The sequence below is a fragment of the Ixodes scapularis genome, unplaced genomic scaffold (genome assembly GCF_016920785.2).
Source record: "Ixodes scapularis isolate PalLabHiFi unplaced genomic scaffold, ASM1692078v2 PGA_scaffold0__279_contigs__length_252992795, whole genome shotgun sequence".
NCBI classification, from domain to species: Eukaryota; Metazoa; Arthropoda; class Arachnida; order Ixodida; family Ixodidae; genus Ixodes; species Ixodes scapularis.
Window position 1 is genome coordinate 132,024,408 of NW_024609835.1, and position 16,815 is coordinate 132,041,222.

Here is a 16,815-nt window from a genome sequence, read left to right on the forward strand (position 1 = left end):
ATCCCAACATCTGAAATATGCATCACTGTGCACCCTACATTTCTTGGGGGTGTTCTAAATCAACATGCAATTGAAATAGCGTATTTCAACTTAATGAAACATGAGCGGGAAGCCATCAACGCCCCAGATCTCCACAGGTAAGAACCAAAAACTTGTTTTGTTTCATTGTGTTCCTCTCACAGAGGGGCAAAATAACATGTGCTTTATTTTCTTTCTTTGCATAGGCGGTACAGGTTGACGGCCTATAATCAGTTTGTGCGGTGGGTTTGGCACAAGCTCGGACGCCACCACCGCAAGCCACTGCCAAGCTGCGTAGTCGTCAAGATCCGGGCAGCCTACCCATCTGAAACATATACGGGCTTCAGATATGTGGAGTACTAAATACTTATATTACGTTTATGCAGATAGTTTGAAGTCCTTCACTGAGAGGGAACTGTGTAAATATCTGTGTCCAACTTTAGAAATATAATTTACCCTGAGCGAGTGATTATGTGAGGGTGACCAACAAACAGGCCAAATTAAGCATTGTTGCTCACACTGTGAGCGGGCATACAAAAAAAGTTCCCCAATGCTTTACAAAAAATTTGCAATAGAGAAAACAATTTAGGAGAATACTTCGATCAGAGGATTAACTCTGGTAAAACATGTGTTGCTATGGGCTACAACGAATTGCTTTTGTATCTTACAAGCAGTTGGATAGTTAGCTCTCAAGGAAGGCTGAATCTCTGGCGACGCTTCCTAACAAGTTCTTGAGTAGGAACATGTGGTTGGCTCTGGCTGAGTGGGGGAGGCACAGGACGTGATGTTGAGCAGTGGGCAGTCGGCTGCCGCTCTAACTGCAGGACCGTCTCCAACAACCGGTCAATGTAGTCTGAAAGATCAAACATGACGTCACAATCTGGCTTTGTGCTGATAACAGAATTAGAACAACAAGCTCCAAATGCTTGGGGTGCGCATGAAATGATTGAGCATGCGAGATTTTGAACAATATTTTGGACAAATGTTGTCTGCTGTATATTGTAGTAGAGGGCACATTTGCATTCTCCTACCTGAGAATTAAAAGCGGGAAATATACAAGTCAGATATGGCAGCTGCACGAGGTTTTGTTATTGTGCCCCGTATCCCCGAGCAGAAACTGTGCCTCACTGAATGTATTCAGCACAATGTTTACAGATACGAGTCAAAAAGACCTAACTAGCACGTGCTCCAGTTGTACAGAAGCGCATGGAAATTGACAAAAAGAAAATATAGTGTATTCCCGTGCCAATGTCACTAAGATTATTAGTTTCAAGAGTTTCAACAGAAACATGCAATATGCTATAGTTCTTATACAAGTTAAGAATGAGCACAATAAATACAACCATGTACCAGCTAAGACAATGAGTTGCTCTGCAGACCACCCAAGAAGGGCTGTAGCCATGACGAGATATGTGATGTAAGTGTGACAGAGCTCGTTTTCTTCTTCTCCAATAAAAATGAACTTTGAAGAACAGAAAAGCTTTCAGCCTATTTACTCCGATGAAGAAGCAAGAGTAGCGGAGCTGTACTCTGTGCCACCATTTATGAGTGACGGCGACAACCGGCAAGCCAGTTGCCGCCGTTGCTTATAGATGGCGGTAGCTATACAGAGGGTTGTCAAGATTTATTTGTCCACAGACACGAAACTGGGGAAACTAGACCTGAACAGCTCCACTGCAAAAAAGATTCAGGGGAAACAGCTGTACGCCACCCAAAACATGGAACATGCGCTGTTAAACAAAAATATCACGTTCTTTATTAAGTCAAACTCTTGGAAATTTGAACACCTGTATATTTGCTGGTGCATCTTTTGTGCTCGTGTTTACTGAGGTGAACAAAAGCAAGAGACATCGGTCAGTCCTTTTATATCCTGTATGGTGTATTTGTGCCATTTCTTTTTCCTGCTAATACAATGTATTGACTCGCTCAGCTGCAAAGGTTGTCACAGCCTAAATAGCGGACTACTTGAGCATTGCGCAGAAACAATGGCCGGCGACAATGATGACGTGGGAGGAGCTTCTGGGGTATTCTTAACCCATACCAGACTATAGCAGTCTGCAAGAGCATGGTATGCTGTGGCAACCTCGATGGTATCAACCTGCACAAGTATTGAAGCTTTGGCTAGTTAGTGGCAACACATAAACAGTGTGAAGACAATGGACAGTGAGGCAGCATCGTTTCCAGCAAGTCTTCTACTCTGTCCGTTGTGTTTGCCCTGTTTATCTGCCATTGAAGGCTTTCACAAAACAAGGGGGATAGCATGTTTGTCATGTTTCTTCCATTTGTTCTAAAAGAAAATGAATATATTAATTCACTGTATGTGGCATCCTCCATGAGTTCTTGGACCACTGGTTCTCCACCTTGCGCCTTCGGATATTTTCTTTTCCACTGTGGTTGTCCATCTTTTGTTTTTCGCTGCTTTCTGTTTGAATTTTCATTGTAATGCAGTGCTGCTATGAAGGTCCTTCAAAGAGGAAATTTATAACTATTACTGAAATATTGTCACGAATGACAGAGAGAGGCAAGGAGTAACTAAGGAAAATAATGTTTAATGGGGCGAACTAGTGCCCAAAACAGAAGAGAATAACAGTACGTCGCGAGCGTTGAATCTTGGCGCAACAGCTAGGACAAGTGCTAGCAATAGACTGACTGTCTGCAGCCACGGGTGCACTATTTTATAATCATCGCGTACCGCCCAGGAAGTACTATGACTAGAACAACACAATGTACAAGCGAAAAATAAGGGGAACATGCCAGTTTTTTCTAGAATCTTCCAGAAACTAGATGAGGAATAGAAGAAAAAATAAAAGGCACTTCCCTGACTGCGGTTTTAACCCAGCACTGCTGCGTGAAAGCGGGGCACGCAATCCACTGCGCTACCTCGGCCACTTGGAAATATGGCAATATTAGGAAGCCCAATAATCCAATCCATACCTTGCAGCCATGATGGTGTACGAGTAGGCCACAGACTTGGGGGCAAACTGAATCAATGTCGAATGAAACGTCTCGACGCTAAACGTTTGACCCTCTGAAGACAGCTGCTTGAAATCTTTTAAAAAAGACTTTGATGCCAGAATAGTGGCCAGCCGGTCGTGGGCATCAGTTCCTTCAAACAGAAAATGAAAATTGAAAATTCAACTTTCCTAGGGTAATCTGCAATTGACAAAGCATGCATTGGCTATTCTACCCACACATTCAGACTAAAATGCCTCAAGCACCACCACTCCAGAAGTACCATCAGTGGCAAAATATAGTCATTTGTTCCTACTTTTAGAATCCAATAACTAAAGATAACCGGCCTTCTCTAACTTTTATAAGAATTAGTACCTACAGCTTTACATAACTTCACTCCTACATTCACATGAAGTCCAAGGAATAATAGCATACCCACATTTTCCACCCCAGCTGATTCATAAGCATAGCTTCCGCATTGCCAAATACGCACTACCTCTTTCCTGTTTTACTGACTAGTTTCATTTGCATATCAGAATTTCTATTGAACAGAGTTAAAAGTACCACTCCTATCGGACACACACAAGCTTTCTTTTAAACCGATTGAGGACAGGGACTGAACAACCACTTCTTTCAGGTAGCAACAAACAAATATGAAATTCCAAGAGCGAGCAGCAGATTAAAGGTGCAAAAAACCGAGGGAAGGGAAAATCAAAAGATAGACGGAAGGAAAGAGACAATAAGATAAAAACATAGTCAAGTTGACAGTGTCATCTCTGGTTTCAGAAATTCGACTTCAGTCTTCGTCAGGAGCAATGAGGGGGTAGAAACATTGTTTTTTACGCTGTGGATGGCAATCGCCTCTATGATTTACCGGCCATATCTGCTATTATTGCCCTCCGAAATTCGTGTATCATAAAAACAAGGGCTGCACCCAGTGTAAGATTGAGCGTGTGTGACAATGGGGTGAAAGGAATCGGGTGATACCCTGATTTAGGATGGGTCCCCATCCTAAATGTTTATTCTTTCTTACATCTTTGACCTCAAAACCAACACGCTTCTAGACCGTGTATTTCTTAGAAACAGCTTCAATTTTATTCAACCCTTCTCCAAGAGTGAAATCGCTTTTGAGCAAAGAAATTCTGGACATCATGTGGGAAAACCGGAGACTACGGTAATGGATGAGGGAAAGTCGAAGAAAAAGAGTCAGGAATAACCTTCTCTAAGTCTGGACCTTTGGAACCTGTATGTATCAGACCAATGTCCTGGCACGAGTTCATAATTCACATTCGAAAGTTCATTAAAAGCACCGGATATGCATGAACCATGTCTTCAAACAGTAATATCAGTATACTAAGGCCAGTAGTGCTATGCAGGCAAGAAAATCTCTGCACTTCTGATTATGCCGAAATCACCTGCCTTGTGTAATCCATTTTCTACGCTCAAGGGGGCCATGCTCGCAGGCTGGGAAGACCTCACTGTGGCCAGTGTGTACGTCACCGATGTGATTCAGCATTGACAACCACTTTGCCTGCATCAATTCTCCATCTCCTCCACTAGTGGCTGCACAGTGGTACAGATGTCTGGTGATACTTTTTGTCCACAAGCCAATTCTCTCAAAACCTTTGCGGTGGCTCGCAGCCATCAGCTTTTTTTTATCCCTGAAAATTGAAGAAATTCATAGTGTACCTAAAATTATGTATTCCGCCTTACTTTTCTAGGCAGTTATAAGTAGGGTGTGTACTTTCCGGTGTTTATTTGTGAGAAAAATCGGCGGATGTTTTTCGGTGTTTATTTATTTTCAAAACACCGGTGTATTTCGGTGGAACGTCTCATGACGAGGCTAAAATCGGTGATTATCGGTGAAAAAAAAGCGATTGATCACAGACAGAGAGTTCCAATTATATTCACATAGATCATACACTTCTTCTCTAGGAAGCAACTATTTCTCACACTTGGTTATTATAGTAGATGCAAGAATACTTTCATGCTTACATCTACACGCAAGGAACGTGCTGCCGTCATGGCAGCACGTTCCTTGCGGTTCGCAACCCGCAATTATGAAAACGCACGCTCTTGTACGACACGGACGTTGGCAGTGTCTTCCAGGAACCACAGCAACCTCTGAATACGTGGCTTGCACCGACATCACTTGGCCAGACACAATGAGGAAAAGGCACGTGAGAGCCTACCCTCCACTGCGTTCATTTTTCCACAAAAGGGGGCCATGGGAGACACAATAGGGGAAAGGCGCATGAGAGCTTAGCTTCCACTGCGTTCACTAGACGCTTTTGACCCCCAGAAAGGAGGGCGGACTGACGCCACCTGCAAGCCATGTATAAACACTGGAAGAATGCAGGATCCACGAGATAACACGTTTGACGAACCTCTACGGGGAAAGGGTTTCGCTAGGTCGGAAACTAGCAACGACCGGTGTTTTTCGGTTTTAACCAGGGCGAAAATATCCAACTACCGGTGTTTTTCGGTTTTAACCGATTTTATATTTTCGTCACCGACGGATGTTTATCGGTATTTTTCGGTTAAAACCGGAAAATGCACACCCTAGTTATAAGCATACTACTTTTAAGTAGCGCTGTCTAAAGGTACGTCGGACGTATTTGGAACCCAAAGTCTATAAAGATGCGTCGGACGTATCCGGATCCCAGAATCTAAAGATACGTCGCACATACCCGGATCCCAGAGTCTGAAGATACGTAGGATGCACCTGGGACCCGGAGTCTTTCGGGCGTAGCTGCGATTCACATTCAAGGTGTTCGGGGCACCAAGTAGTATGCCGTATGCATCGTCGACCCTGAGCTCGACGGACTCGACCGGCTCAGCTGTCGAGTATTGAGAGCAATGCTCAAAAGAGAGTACGATACTTACAAGGCATACACGTGTGCCGTTTCCGGCCGTTTCCTTCTCTGGCAGTCGAAGTTTCGTTTCACGAGTTTTGAGTATGGTGCCTGGAGCGCGTCTCCGACTGGGGTGTTTACTGCATCCAGAAAAAGTGGTCCCTCCATTTCCGCCTGGTTACATCATAAAAGTGTCATGCCGTTGCCAGCTACGATCCTGGCGGCGTCCCAACAGGTGTGGTGTGTGTGGCAGACGCCTGTTCTGCTGCAAGTCGCTCTCCACTGTGGAAGTCCACGGAGGCTTCAGCAGCCAGAAGCTGGGACACCGCGACGACAGCGACACTCCCGTTCGCTTGTGCTACTCGCAGCTTTTCGTTAGCATTTCTACGACCAACCGCCAAGACCGCGACATGCAACAGCGTGATAAAGCCCCTCTATCCTGGGGAAAGTGGCGCCATTCTTTGAACAAGCCACCGCACACACTATTGGCCGGTTGTGACCTGACGCCCTGCTTTCAGTTTTGGACTTCCGGTCGCCATTACTTTCCCAACCTGTTGCTACGCCGCAGCTAACAGGCTGTTGCGCCTGTGGTAAAGTTGGCCGGAGAGCCTTTCAGTGTTCCCTGTGGAACAGAAAATGAACCTCGGAGGAAGATCTTGCTTCACCAAATCGATCGAAAAAATTGCAGCCAGACGGGAGCCGCAAAATTATGCGATATAGGTGCTGTTATAAAGCTCACCAGAGTGCAGAGACAGCGGTTTATAGCAAGTTATGCACTCCATTCCACCGTAAGTGCGAGCGATGTAATAGCGATCACAACGCTGCCGAGTTGGCATGCATGGATGCCCGTGCCGTGGAAGAAGCGTCGTTCAAAACGGCCCGCTCCTGCTTGTGCTTGTAGCATCGGCGTCGCTCGCACTTATGGGTGCGTGCAGAGGTTCGGGCGTGCTCCTGCTCGTGCTTGTAGCATTGGCATCGCTCTCACTTATGGGTGCATGCGGAGTATGCTCACTCGTTAAGTGTGTCTTACATGCTCACGTACCATGCTTTGTTTCGCACAAAGTTCATAAGCTTGCAGACACGAGCATGTGGAAGTATCTATACCCCGATTCAACATAAGTGCGAGCGAATCAAGTGCGACAAGCACGAGTATGCTTTCTCCCCACAGATTAAAAATAAGTAGTGACTCGTCTGAAATCGTGGAGAATATAATTGCAATTTGGCGGTTTTATGTGATGAATAAAAGCAATTTGTGATTCCTGTGAAGCCGAAGGGGCAGACAGGTAGACACGAGACACTGACCAATAATGGAACTCGGTAGTGATGATCGGGACGATTATCCAAAGCATTCTTGAGATCCACGGTTGGACGAATGGATCTAGAGCGACATTAGGGCGGTCGGATGCGAATGCGGCTCTAAATGGGGTCATTGCCACACTTATAAAACGAGAAAAGTCCACACGACCGGCATCACGCCGCTTCAGCTGACCAAGACGTCGAGACGCTTGGGAACTTCCCGAGGGCACTTTGTCGCAAACCGGAAGTTAGAGGTGGGGTAAGAACGGTTTTTTGGAGGAGGAGGGAAGAGAATGCGCCACTTTTCCCGGATACAGGGGCTTTACAGCATGACACTTTGGCTTTTGTGACATTATTTGTTAACACTTTGGGACCATGTTTGATGTATGGGCAGCATAGGACACTAAACACACCAGTTGAAGACGCTCTCCAGGCACCACAGTTTCGAAAGAAATGAGATTACGAAACTGATGAAACATGAACTGTCGCCTGCCGTTTCCGGCCGTTCCTTTCACTGGCGGTCGAAATTTCGTTTCGTTCAGACGTGCAAAGCTTGCAATGCGTGAAAAAGAATCGTCGGGTCACAGCTCCTGCCAACTGATTTTTGCGCTTGTATAATGCAACGTTCCTTTACATGCCTCTGATGGTGTAAAAAACCGACAAGGAGCGAGCACTGCCAAGCAGCTTTCGGTTTTTCCCCATTAATGACCCTAGAAATGCAAAACTAGTGCTGTACTAATTCTACAAACTAGAAACGAGTCACCTCAGCTTCAGTGCATTCTACCACCAGCAAGGAGGACTGCTTTCATGTCACGTGCAAGCCATGTGTACCAGACTAGACTACCCTATTATAGGTCTGCTACATATAGAATAATAATTTCCCATGGGTGTATTCACTCATCTCTGTGACAATTGCTGGATCGCCCTTCCCCGCTTGGCAACGTTACTAAACACTCAGTTGGGAAACTGCCATAGAGACTGCCCTGAAAAAGTGGCCCCGATCTGTCCTCGAGAACCTAACTAATGGCGAAAAGAACGCCGCCATTTCTCCCGCAGCGGCCACTCGAGAAATTGCACATGACTTATATTTTGTCTTCAAGAACAGATACAGTCGAAGAGGTTACAGGGGTGCCACCCCCGTCTCCCCGGCGGACGCGCCGCGTTTTACAACCGAAGTTAAAATGCACCTAGGTCGGGACGCTTTACCTGAAAGCACCGCTGAGGCATGGTTGTATAAAAACAATATTAATTGTGCAACAAAACCTTGCAAACTAAAGATTTCAAAAACATCACGTGCCCTTCATTTTGTACTAAACTCCAATAAATTTCACATAAAGAGTGTTTTCTGTTTGTTTTTACGCAAAAACATGCTTTGTAAAAGCTCAATGTGACCACAGTACAGACAAATGATAAAGAGTGGCGCTGTTGTCGCATTTAGCTCGGTCTCGGTGGACGCCAGCGGCCTAGGTTTCGACGGCGAGTTTCCCAACTGAGTGTTTTAGTAACGTTGCCGCTTGGTCACTGCAGCGCGAGTGAAGCCACCAAACAGCCATCTTGCTCAGGCAAATTTCGGTTTTGCTAGCATTGCAGAAGCACGCATTGCATTGCTAGCATGCTGAAGACATGTTTTCTATTCGTTAATCGTCATTCACCGAAGAATTTTTTTAAGACTTGCGTAAGTGTTGAGACTTTCCGTTGAGAACACGTGGAAATTTTTACGAAGGCGCAGTGCCCCAGGAAAAAGGGACAACTTGTCGAAAACAGGTTTCGCACGTCTCGTGGCATCATCAAAGCTTCCTTGGCACACAGAAGTGCTGCGTTTCTGTGCATTCGCATGCTTGGACACCGATCAAGATTGGACGCCGTGTGGATGTGTTTTGCGAGTGTAATGTGCATGAAACCGTATGTGCCTCTGGAGCAGCGTTTTACTTTCCTCCAACGACTGTATTTGTAACTTGCGGCTCTTGCAGTCCAGAAACGAGCTTGATCCAGCGTCCTATGGCGACGGAAGATGGGGGAAGGTATGTCTTTTTGAAGTCGTCAGACAGTTTACAAAATACCGCGCACACAGTTCCTCATCACTGACCTTCGTTATCAGCAATTGCACATCACATCAAGTTCGAGCGCAGCTCGCCTAATTGTGATTGCTCAGTCGATTGCACACAACCATATGGGCCGCACCTCAAATATTTTCCATCTCGCCGTCTTGCACTTTCGCCTTCAAAAACCTCCACAGAGTTGCTCTATTTGCGCTGCCATGTGATCCATTAGAGTAGATTTGGAACATAGCCATGCTTAATAGTGCATAAGAGCAACCGTACAGATTGTTTTCCCTCCTTTATTCATAACAAATTGCCGGAACAGCTGGACGATCCACAACTCCACGGTCGACATATGATGCAAAATCATCTACGCTTGACACACCTTCAAAACTTTGCTGCGGCACCGATTCTTGATCAGTATCCAAGCGTGTGAATGCAGAAACGCAGAAATTCGGCATGCCAAGAAATTTTTGATTATGCCGCAAGACCGGCGAAACTATCTTTCTAAGAGTTCTGCCTTTTTCATGCGGCACTGCACTTTCGTAAACTTTTCCACACGTTCTCAACAACCGGTGGCCATTCACCGACTAGGTCCGACGTATCTCTAGACTTTGGGATCTGGATACATCCGACGTATCTTTAGACCCAGGGTTCCGGGTACGTCCAACGTACCTTTAGACTCTGGGATTGGGATACGTCCCACATATCTTTACACACAGCGTTTAAATAATGGTTTCATATATCAAAAGACTCAACATGTTTACACTCCATGTAATGCGGCCAAGGACAATAATCACGGAATTTGGAAGTACCCTTGATGCAACAGCTACTCTTAATGTCATAAGTGTGTTAACATTCATTTTGTCTTATTGGGTCAAGCCCAGAGCACTGCAGGGCTCTTACAAGAATAGAGCAAGTGCACCTAACACGGACTAAAGTGTGCACTTCTAGCCTGTATTTCTGTATATTACCCTTGGATAGCACATACAGAGGTGTACGAAACTTTCTTTTCTGCAACTGCACCATAGCAGTAATTTCTGGTTAACACCTTTATAAGAAGGAGGAAATGTGAGGAAATAATAATTAACCTTTTGCAACGTGCCAGCAGTCAAATAGATGCTTAATATCCGGATGTTGTTCCCTCAGGTACTTCCTTATCTGCGAATGCCTGTCAGTGACCAACGTGGAGATGGATACTCCCCATCCTTCAAGGTGCCGTATGGACCGTACAAGGCCTTCGAGCTCCATGCGGGCACTGCCCCCAACTTCGTTTGACTGTAAAATAAAATAAAATGTCAGTTAACAGAACACACAAGCAGTCAGGGCTGATATGAACCTAAGAAACCAAGCCTTAGAGTGACATCTGCCATTTTCAGAGACAGCACCTTCAGAAGCATACCCCCTCAAAAAATCATGTCTCGAAGCGAAGTGTTGGCTTCAACTACGATTCAAACGAGACATTCATAGCTGATAGAGGTCTTGTTTACACGTGTGAGCTTTCTCAACCTTCGACCTGAATTTAAGGTTCTGCTGCATGCATTAGCAGAACCAGAATTTTCTTTCTTGAGAGGGGGGGGGGGGGGGGGGGGGAGGGTGGTTACGGAAACTGAAACCTGTACCGTGTGGAAAGGTTGGCCAATAGCTGCACTTCGAAATCTGTGGCCTTCTTTCTTTCTCTATCTATCTCTCTCTCTCTCACTCACTTATACACTCCCCCCCCCCCCCCCACACACACACTATATTAAAAAAAAAGAAACTCCAATCATCCCTAAGGCAACAGTGAAGTGGAAGCTACAGGCTCGGCGGACCACTCAACCGTCAGCTTTGTGTCATGTGATCACACTCTCTGTTCATACGTGCGTGCAGAGAGGAATGTCAAGCAATAAAAGGCAGGCGAGTGATTGGTCCGCCGCACAAGTAGCCTCCACCTCACTGTCAGCTTAAAGGTGAACAGAGTATACAACTTTGCAAATCCGTGCCAAGTCCCGCTTACTAACTGCAAAACTGTCGTCACTGACTCTGAAGTAGCAACTGTGTGCCTTTGACAGGGATAACATTGTTTCACTACGAGTCAGTCGTATATAGCTGAAATAAAGAGCTTGCTGGTAACAGAAGTAAGATTCAAGGAAAGACAGCATGACCGTCCTTGTCTCTTTTGTCTTCCCTTACATCTAACCAGTCGTGTGGATTACTCAAACATTCCCGAAGTATGTCGAGTTATCATGGCTTTGTGCTCAACTTCGCCGACCATGCTAAAACTAACAGCAGACTACACAAAAATTTTCCATTCGCCTACAGACGAAAATGGTGCATGAAAGTAACTGAAATGCTGGACTTAGGCTCAAGTCGGGAACAACAAATAAATGGAAAAGGATACGTTTCAACTTACTTGGACCAACTCCACGTGTAATATTTTGTTTGTTCTCATGTCCAACAACGTGTAGGTTCCATATTTTGCCGAAAATCCTGGTGAATCGGCGCGCCCATCACCGGCAAGTGCAACCGGAAGCTCAATCTTCTCCAGAAGGTCTTTTTGTGCTTCATTCCAAACCTGAAAGTGAATTATGCATAATTTCAATTCTTCCCTTTTCTATTTTTATTTGGCAGACAGAGTTAGATCCTGGTGTTTACTTGTTGCACAGCAGGCAACAGAAGATCCGTCTGATATCTGAAGAATGTTCTCGTGCAGTATGTTGCCACTCCGATGGAGGTCAGAAACCTCAATGTCTTGCTTGGGCTCAGGCCAGAGAACAGTATCCCTCCAGCCACCATCAGGTTTCCAACTGATGTTTTCTTTGCCGTTGGCTGGCTCTCCCACGATCTAACATGGTCATCGGAACACGTTGTCGAGATTTTAACTGACGTCCCAGAAACGCAAACCTCAGGGAGAACGCTTTTGTGGCATGTTGGGCATGATGTAAAGAGTGCCAGCAACTTTCTCTCATTTACAATGAACTTCCGTTCAGTGGTTAGAACGGAGTCGCTCTCGGATCCAATGGTTGTCCTGAAAGTAAGGTATAAATGCGTCACAAAGAGTCTAGTTTACATTAAAAGTAATCTTACTCTGCACTTGTTTCGCACACTGAGGGGACATACAACGAGTCATCTTCATTGTTGGCGACACTTTCTTGCATTTCGTCATCGAAGTTAACGGTCACCCTGAAAGTAAGGTAGAAATGCGTGACAGTGAGTCTAGTTCATATTAACAGTAATCTTAATCTGCACTTATTTCATACACTGAAGGAACATACGATAAGTCAGCTTCATCGTTGGTGACACTTTCTTCCATTTCGTCGTTGAAGTTCTGAAGGTAACGCTGAGGCGACCTGTCAGGTGATCGTATCGGTGAGGACTGCCAGTAATGGGGACTTGATGCAACCTCAGTTTGTGACGAGGTGCTCACCAGGTTGGCTACAGAGCGGGGAGTGTGCACAGCTGAATGGAACAGAAGAAAAGCAATGCTTACCAATTTCAAGAAATCGGGGTGAAATAAGTGTGACGCAAACTGTAATTATTACTTCACACAGATATTGCATTCTCAAAAAAAATTACAGATATGATTACCGGTGCGTGCAACTTTTGTTGTTGTCTGGCATCGCACATTTCTAGATTTAAGCCTCATTTCCACTTGTATGGACTTGGATGCCACACTGGGTGATATTCGGACTGGCCATGAAGTGGTGCATGGCTCAGCATCAGCCATATCTGTAGATGACGCTTCCATGGTAGTCATCAAACCGATGCTATCTGTCACTGCAGTGTTGTGCTGTGCACCCAGTGGCTCATCGACGATCTGTGAGTCAAGCAAACCACGGATAAGGAAATTAACTGCCGAACTGGAGACAGAGTGATCGGAATAGAGGGCGAGAGTGACTCCAGCTGTCTTCAGTGGGGGAGGTGGGTTAATTGATATAGAGAAGCGATTATGAGTGAACAACTAGGGGCAAAAGAAACAGACAGCGCACTGGCGTGCTATGCACGCTCCTTTCAGTCCTTTTTTTTTTTTTTTGCTGTGGGCAGCTTTTTGCCCTGGCTTCTAACAGGTTTTCATACGAAATAGCACCAATTCAATGCCTTCACTGCAGGGATGTGAAATTGGTAGGTAGGATGAAATCTAGGGAGAACACAAGAAAACTGTCAATGGTATAGTGTTCAAAGTAAAGCACAAAGAATCCCAATGGTTAGCTTCTTTGTATTCTTAGCTGTTTTCAAATGATTGCAGTGTCCGGTCAGTTTCCAGTAATTTTTACTTCTGTTTGAAAAGTATTCGGAGGCACCATAGTATGCTGTTTTGACAATATTGCAGTATCTGGTGAGTTTAAAATAATTTGCTTCTGTCTCGGTAGTATTCGGCAGCATCTAAGTAACATTTTTGCAAGTCATGCGACACCTTTTTTAAACACCCCATCTGTCACTTTACCGATAGTGTTGTAACATTACTTTGTTGTGAAATATTTGGTTTCAAGGCTTTGACAGGTGGCTCATGGCACGAGGGTTCGTGTAGCAGAGCTAGATGTTATTCGTGTGGGCATGCTTGTTTGCTAGCCGAAGCCGACAGCACGCGATCACAAGGTAGGCACTTTAGTTCTGCAAAGTTTCGTCAACAACAATCTTTTTTTTTTTTTTGTGATGATCGTAAAAAAAGATGTAAATATCGCTAAATGCCTCGAAAAAAAAAAAAAAAAGGTAGGCCCACACCGCGGATCGAACCCGCGTCCACTTTTATATGAAGCAGACACCTTACCACTACGCTATACCACGGCTTAGAAAGCTCTTTGTAAGCATTCCTTTTATACGAGTCTCGTACCCTTTCCGACCGAGGTACCGACGGTGTAATATAATCCGTTGCATTGCATCTTAACATTGAGTGCGTGCTTGCAGCTGTGCTGCGGTAAATCATCGTGCGAAGCAGTGAATACCTCTTTTATACGCCTAAACATAAGGAACATACTTGAAGCCGCGATTGAAATCAATCATCGCGCGCACTCGGGCTGCTGCTCGTACACACATGTTGCAACATACGTATGTATACGTACCTCGTTGTTCCCGTTCGGTGGCAAACCGACGAACAGCGTTGGCACTGCTCCATGCCTAAGCCGGACAGTCTTAGGCTGTAGTCCGACACAAGATCGACAGTCGTCGATGTCCTCATAGCAGTCGGCCGTGAAATGGGCCGCGCACAAAATCGTTGAATCCGATGGCTCCCAGCCGTCGCGCGCGACTCCTACCTTCCACCTGTTCCGCATCGACGAATCCTTCGGGAAGCGGAAAAATGACACAGCCGCCCCCTTCTTCTGCGCGTTAAAGCACCCCATCGCACAACATACTTTGACCATTCTCGCAATTCGGCGGAGAGGATCAGATCAGATGCCAGACGCCATGCGGCAGGGCCAGGGCGGCAGCATCTGTGGATCTGTGCTCGCAAGAGTGCCTACGCGAATAGAGTGAAGAGAGTCGCCGAGCGTGGCGAGCCCGTCAGTATCACGTGACCCATGGACTCCATGTTGTGACTATTGGAGGCAGGGGTAAAGGCTGGCTACGTCATATTTTTTCCGGGTTGCCTGATAATTTCTTACAAATGATCAACATCAGAAAATTGATTTTTGCAAATACTAGGGCTCCAAAATTCATGAAACTTCTTGTGAACACTACATGACACACGTAGACCTCATATCTACCTCCCAAAATATTCATGTCATAACCCCTTTAACGCACCCGACGCGATGCGGTAAGAAACTGAGGGAGAGGAGGAAACGAGAGCGCGCGGGAACGCCGGAACGCCGAGCTCTAACTGGAATGCTTAATGAGCAGAGGCTAATTTAGCTGCTTTGGGGAATCGGTGGCCGAGTGGGCTAGCGCACACTAGGTTAACTCTATGGGCTTTGTTTGCAGACCCAGATTATCGCGTTCCTTTTCCTTGCCCATCCAACTCCGTTCCGTATTGGTGGAGTAGCGGTCTCGTGAGCCGAGCTGGATCCCATATTCTTGAGGGAAAGCGACCTTACAGGTGCCGAGTTTCGGGCAGAGCATGTTTCTCACTTTGGGTTTGCGAAATATACAGCCTTCAGTAAATTCGAACGGACTGGAAGCCTCCTTGTCTATTGAGCATTACGTGCAGCTACTGGGTACTGCATAATCGGGTTGTTTTATAACGCGAGCTTTGTTTTAAAACATGTTTCGAAAGTCTGGGAAGCAGACGACACGAATGACGATCCCGTTGCTGGCATCTGCGGCACCCGCGGAGTGATGCGAGACCAGCACAACCGGGCAACTCGGACCAGACAACAACTCGAAGCTGCGCCTCGCGAAGGGAGGACGGTGACGTTCTACTGAGTCATAGAGAGAAAGAGGAGTCAAATAACGGGACCCCGGCGCGCGCGCGGCGTTCATCGCCGAACTTCATCTCTTCTGCTCTGCGCACCGCAGCACGCCGCCTCACAGCGTTATCTGCGCCTGAAGGTCTCGTGCAGAAGCGACGGTCGCTTCCCGCAGTGCGTTGTCCTTGGAAACAACATGGCCGCAATGGCAACACCATTGCGATACTCTGCCCCGTCAAGCGGAGCATATACATTTAATCTAGCGCACACCAACTCGGAGCACACAGGGCGAAAACTCCCGCTGCAAAACCCAGGAATCCTGAGTTCAATCACCAACCCTCTCCGTCTTGTTCTGGATGAGCATCGTACCGGCGTGCGGTCGTGTATCACTACTGCGAGACGCACGTTAAAGACGCCAGGCTAGCGGCTGTACTGAATGGCAAAGTTTCTCATCCACAGCTGAGAGACAAGTCCCCCATTAAGGCTGACAAACTTCCGACGAGAGAAGTGGAGGCAAAGGCAGCTAAATTTGCCTCTACTTTCTAGCGCTTTCAGTCAGAGCCCGGCGTTCTGTCGCCCCGCGCGCTCTCATTTCCTCCTCTCTAACACTTTCTGCCGGCATGGGAGCCGATGGCGCCAATCAGGCACTCCTTTCCTCTTTCTGTCTCGGTCGTTTTATTTATCTGATCTTTCGAAATTTTGGTTCAACTCCGGGTTCTCAGTAGTCGCGTTGAGTCCACGCTTGTTTGCTCCTATACGAATTTTATATTTTGAAGGCAGCAAAAAACGGATCATAGCATACAGGAGCGTGACAAACCAAAACTGTCAACGAGCGACACCAACTACTTCAGACCGCGCATTTATGCCCTTACAAAAAAATGAACTGACTTTCAATTGAAAGTGTAAAGGACTCACTCAATAGACCTCATTCAGTCTCAATTGAAACTTAATTTACTTTTTCTATTGAGTCGCTATTGATCCGTCCCAGACTATTGGCCACTGAGTCTTAATTGAATTTTTAGCAATTGCATTTCAATTGAATTTTGGCAGTAGTGTTTCAATAGAACTTTTGCTATTGAGTTTTAATAAAAATATTGCAATTGACTTTCAATTGAATTATTGCAACGTGCTTCAATAAAATTTATTGCAACTGCATTTTAAAAAACTTGCTCTGGTTGAGAATTTTTGTTCACAATTCGTTAAAGCATGCCACATGAAGGAAACAAAGCACATAGAGGAAACGAACACAAACATCGTAACTAAGCCCTCACAACCCACTAATCGTACTCCCTTGACTACCCCACCGCCTTATATACCCTACATAAGAAAGGTATT

At 45.8% G+C, this 16,815-nt stretch overlaps 2 protein-coding genes across 2 annotated transcripts; both read right to left on the reverse strand.

Moving 5' to 3' along the window:
* Nucleotides 1-206: 206 nt before the first annotated feature.
* LOC120838012 lies at nucleotides 207-4,615 on the reverse strand. The gene is made up of 5 exons (XM_040207739.3): nucleotides 4,390-4,615; nucleotides 2,953-3,124; nucleotides 2,334-2,482; nucleotides 687-871; nucleotides 207-343 (listed from the first exon to the last, which is right to left on the reverse strand). Exons 1-4 carry the CDS (start codon nucleotides 4,613-4,615, stop codon nucleotides 708-710), a joined length of 711 nt encoding a protein of 236 aa, XP_040063673.3. The 3' UTR covers nucleotides 207-343; nucleotides 687-707.
* A 5,631-nt stretch (nucleotides 4,616-10,246) lies between these two features.
* Nucleotides 10,247-12,025, reverse strand: LOC115326322 (the record flags this gene model as incomplete). Its single annotated transcript, XM_040207741.3, has 3 exons — nucleotides 10,247-10,438; nucleotides 11,553-11,714; nucleotides 11,795-12,025. Coding segments are annotated over 3 exons (585 nt in total), but the record flags the coding sequence as incomplete, so codon positions are not given.
* Nucleotides 12,026-16,815: the final 4,790 nt, after the last annotated feature.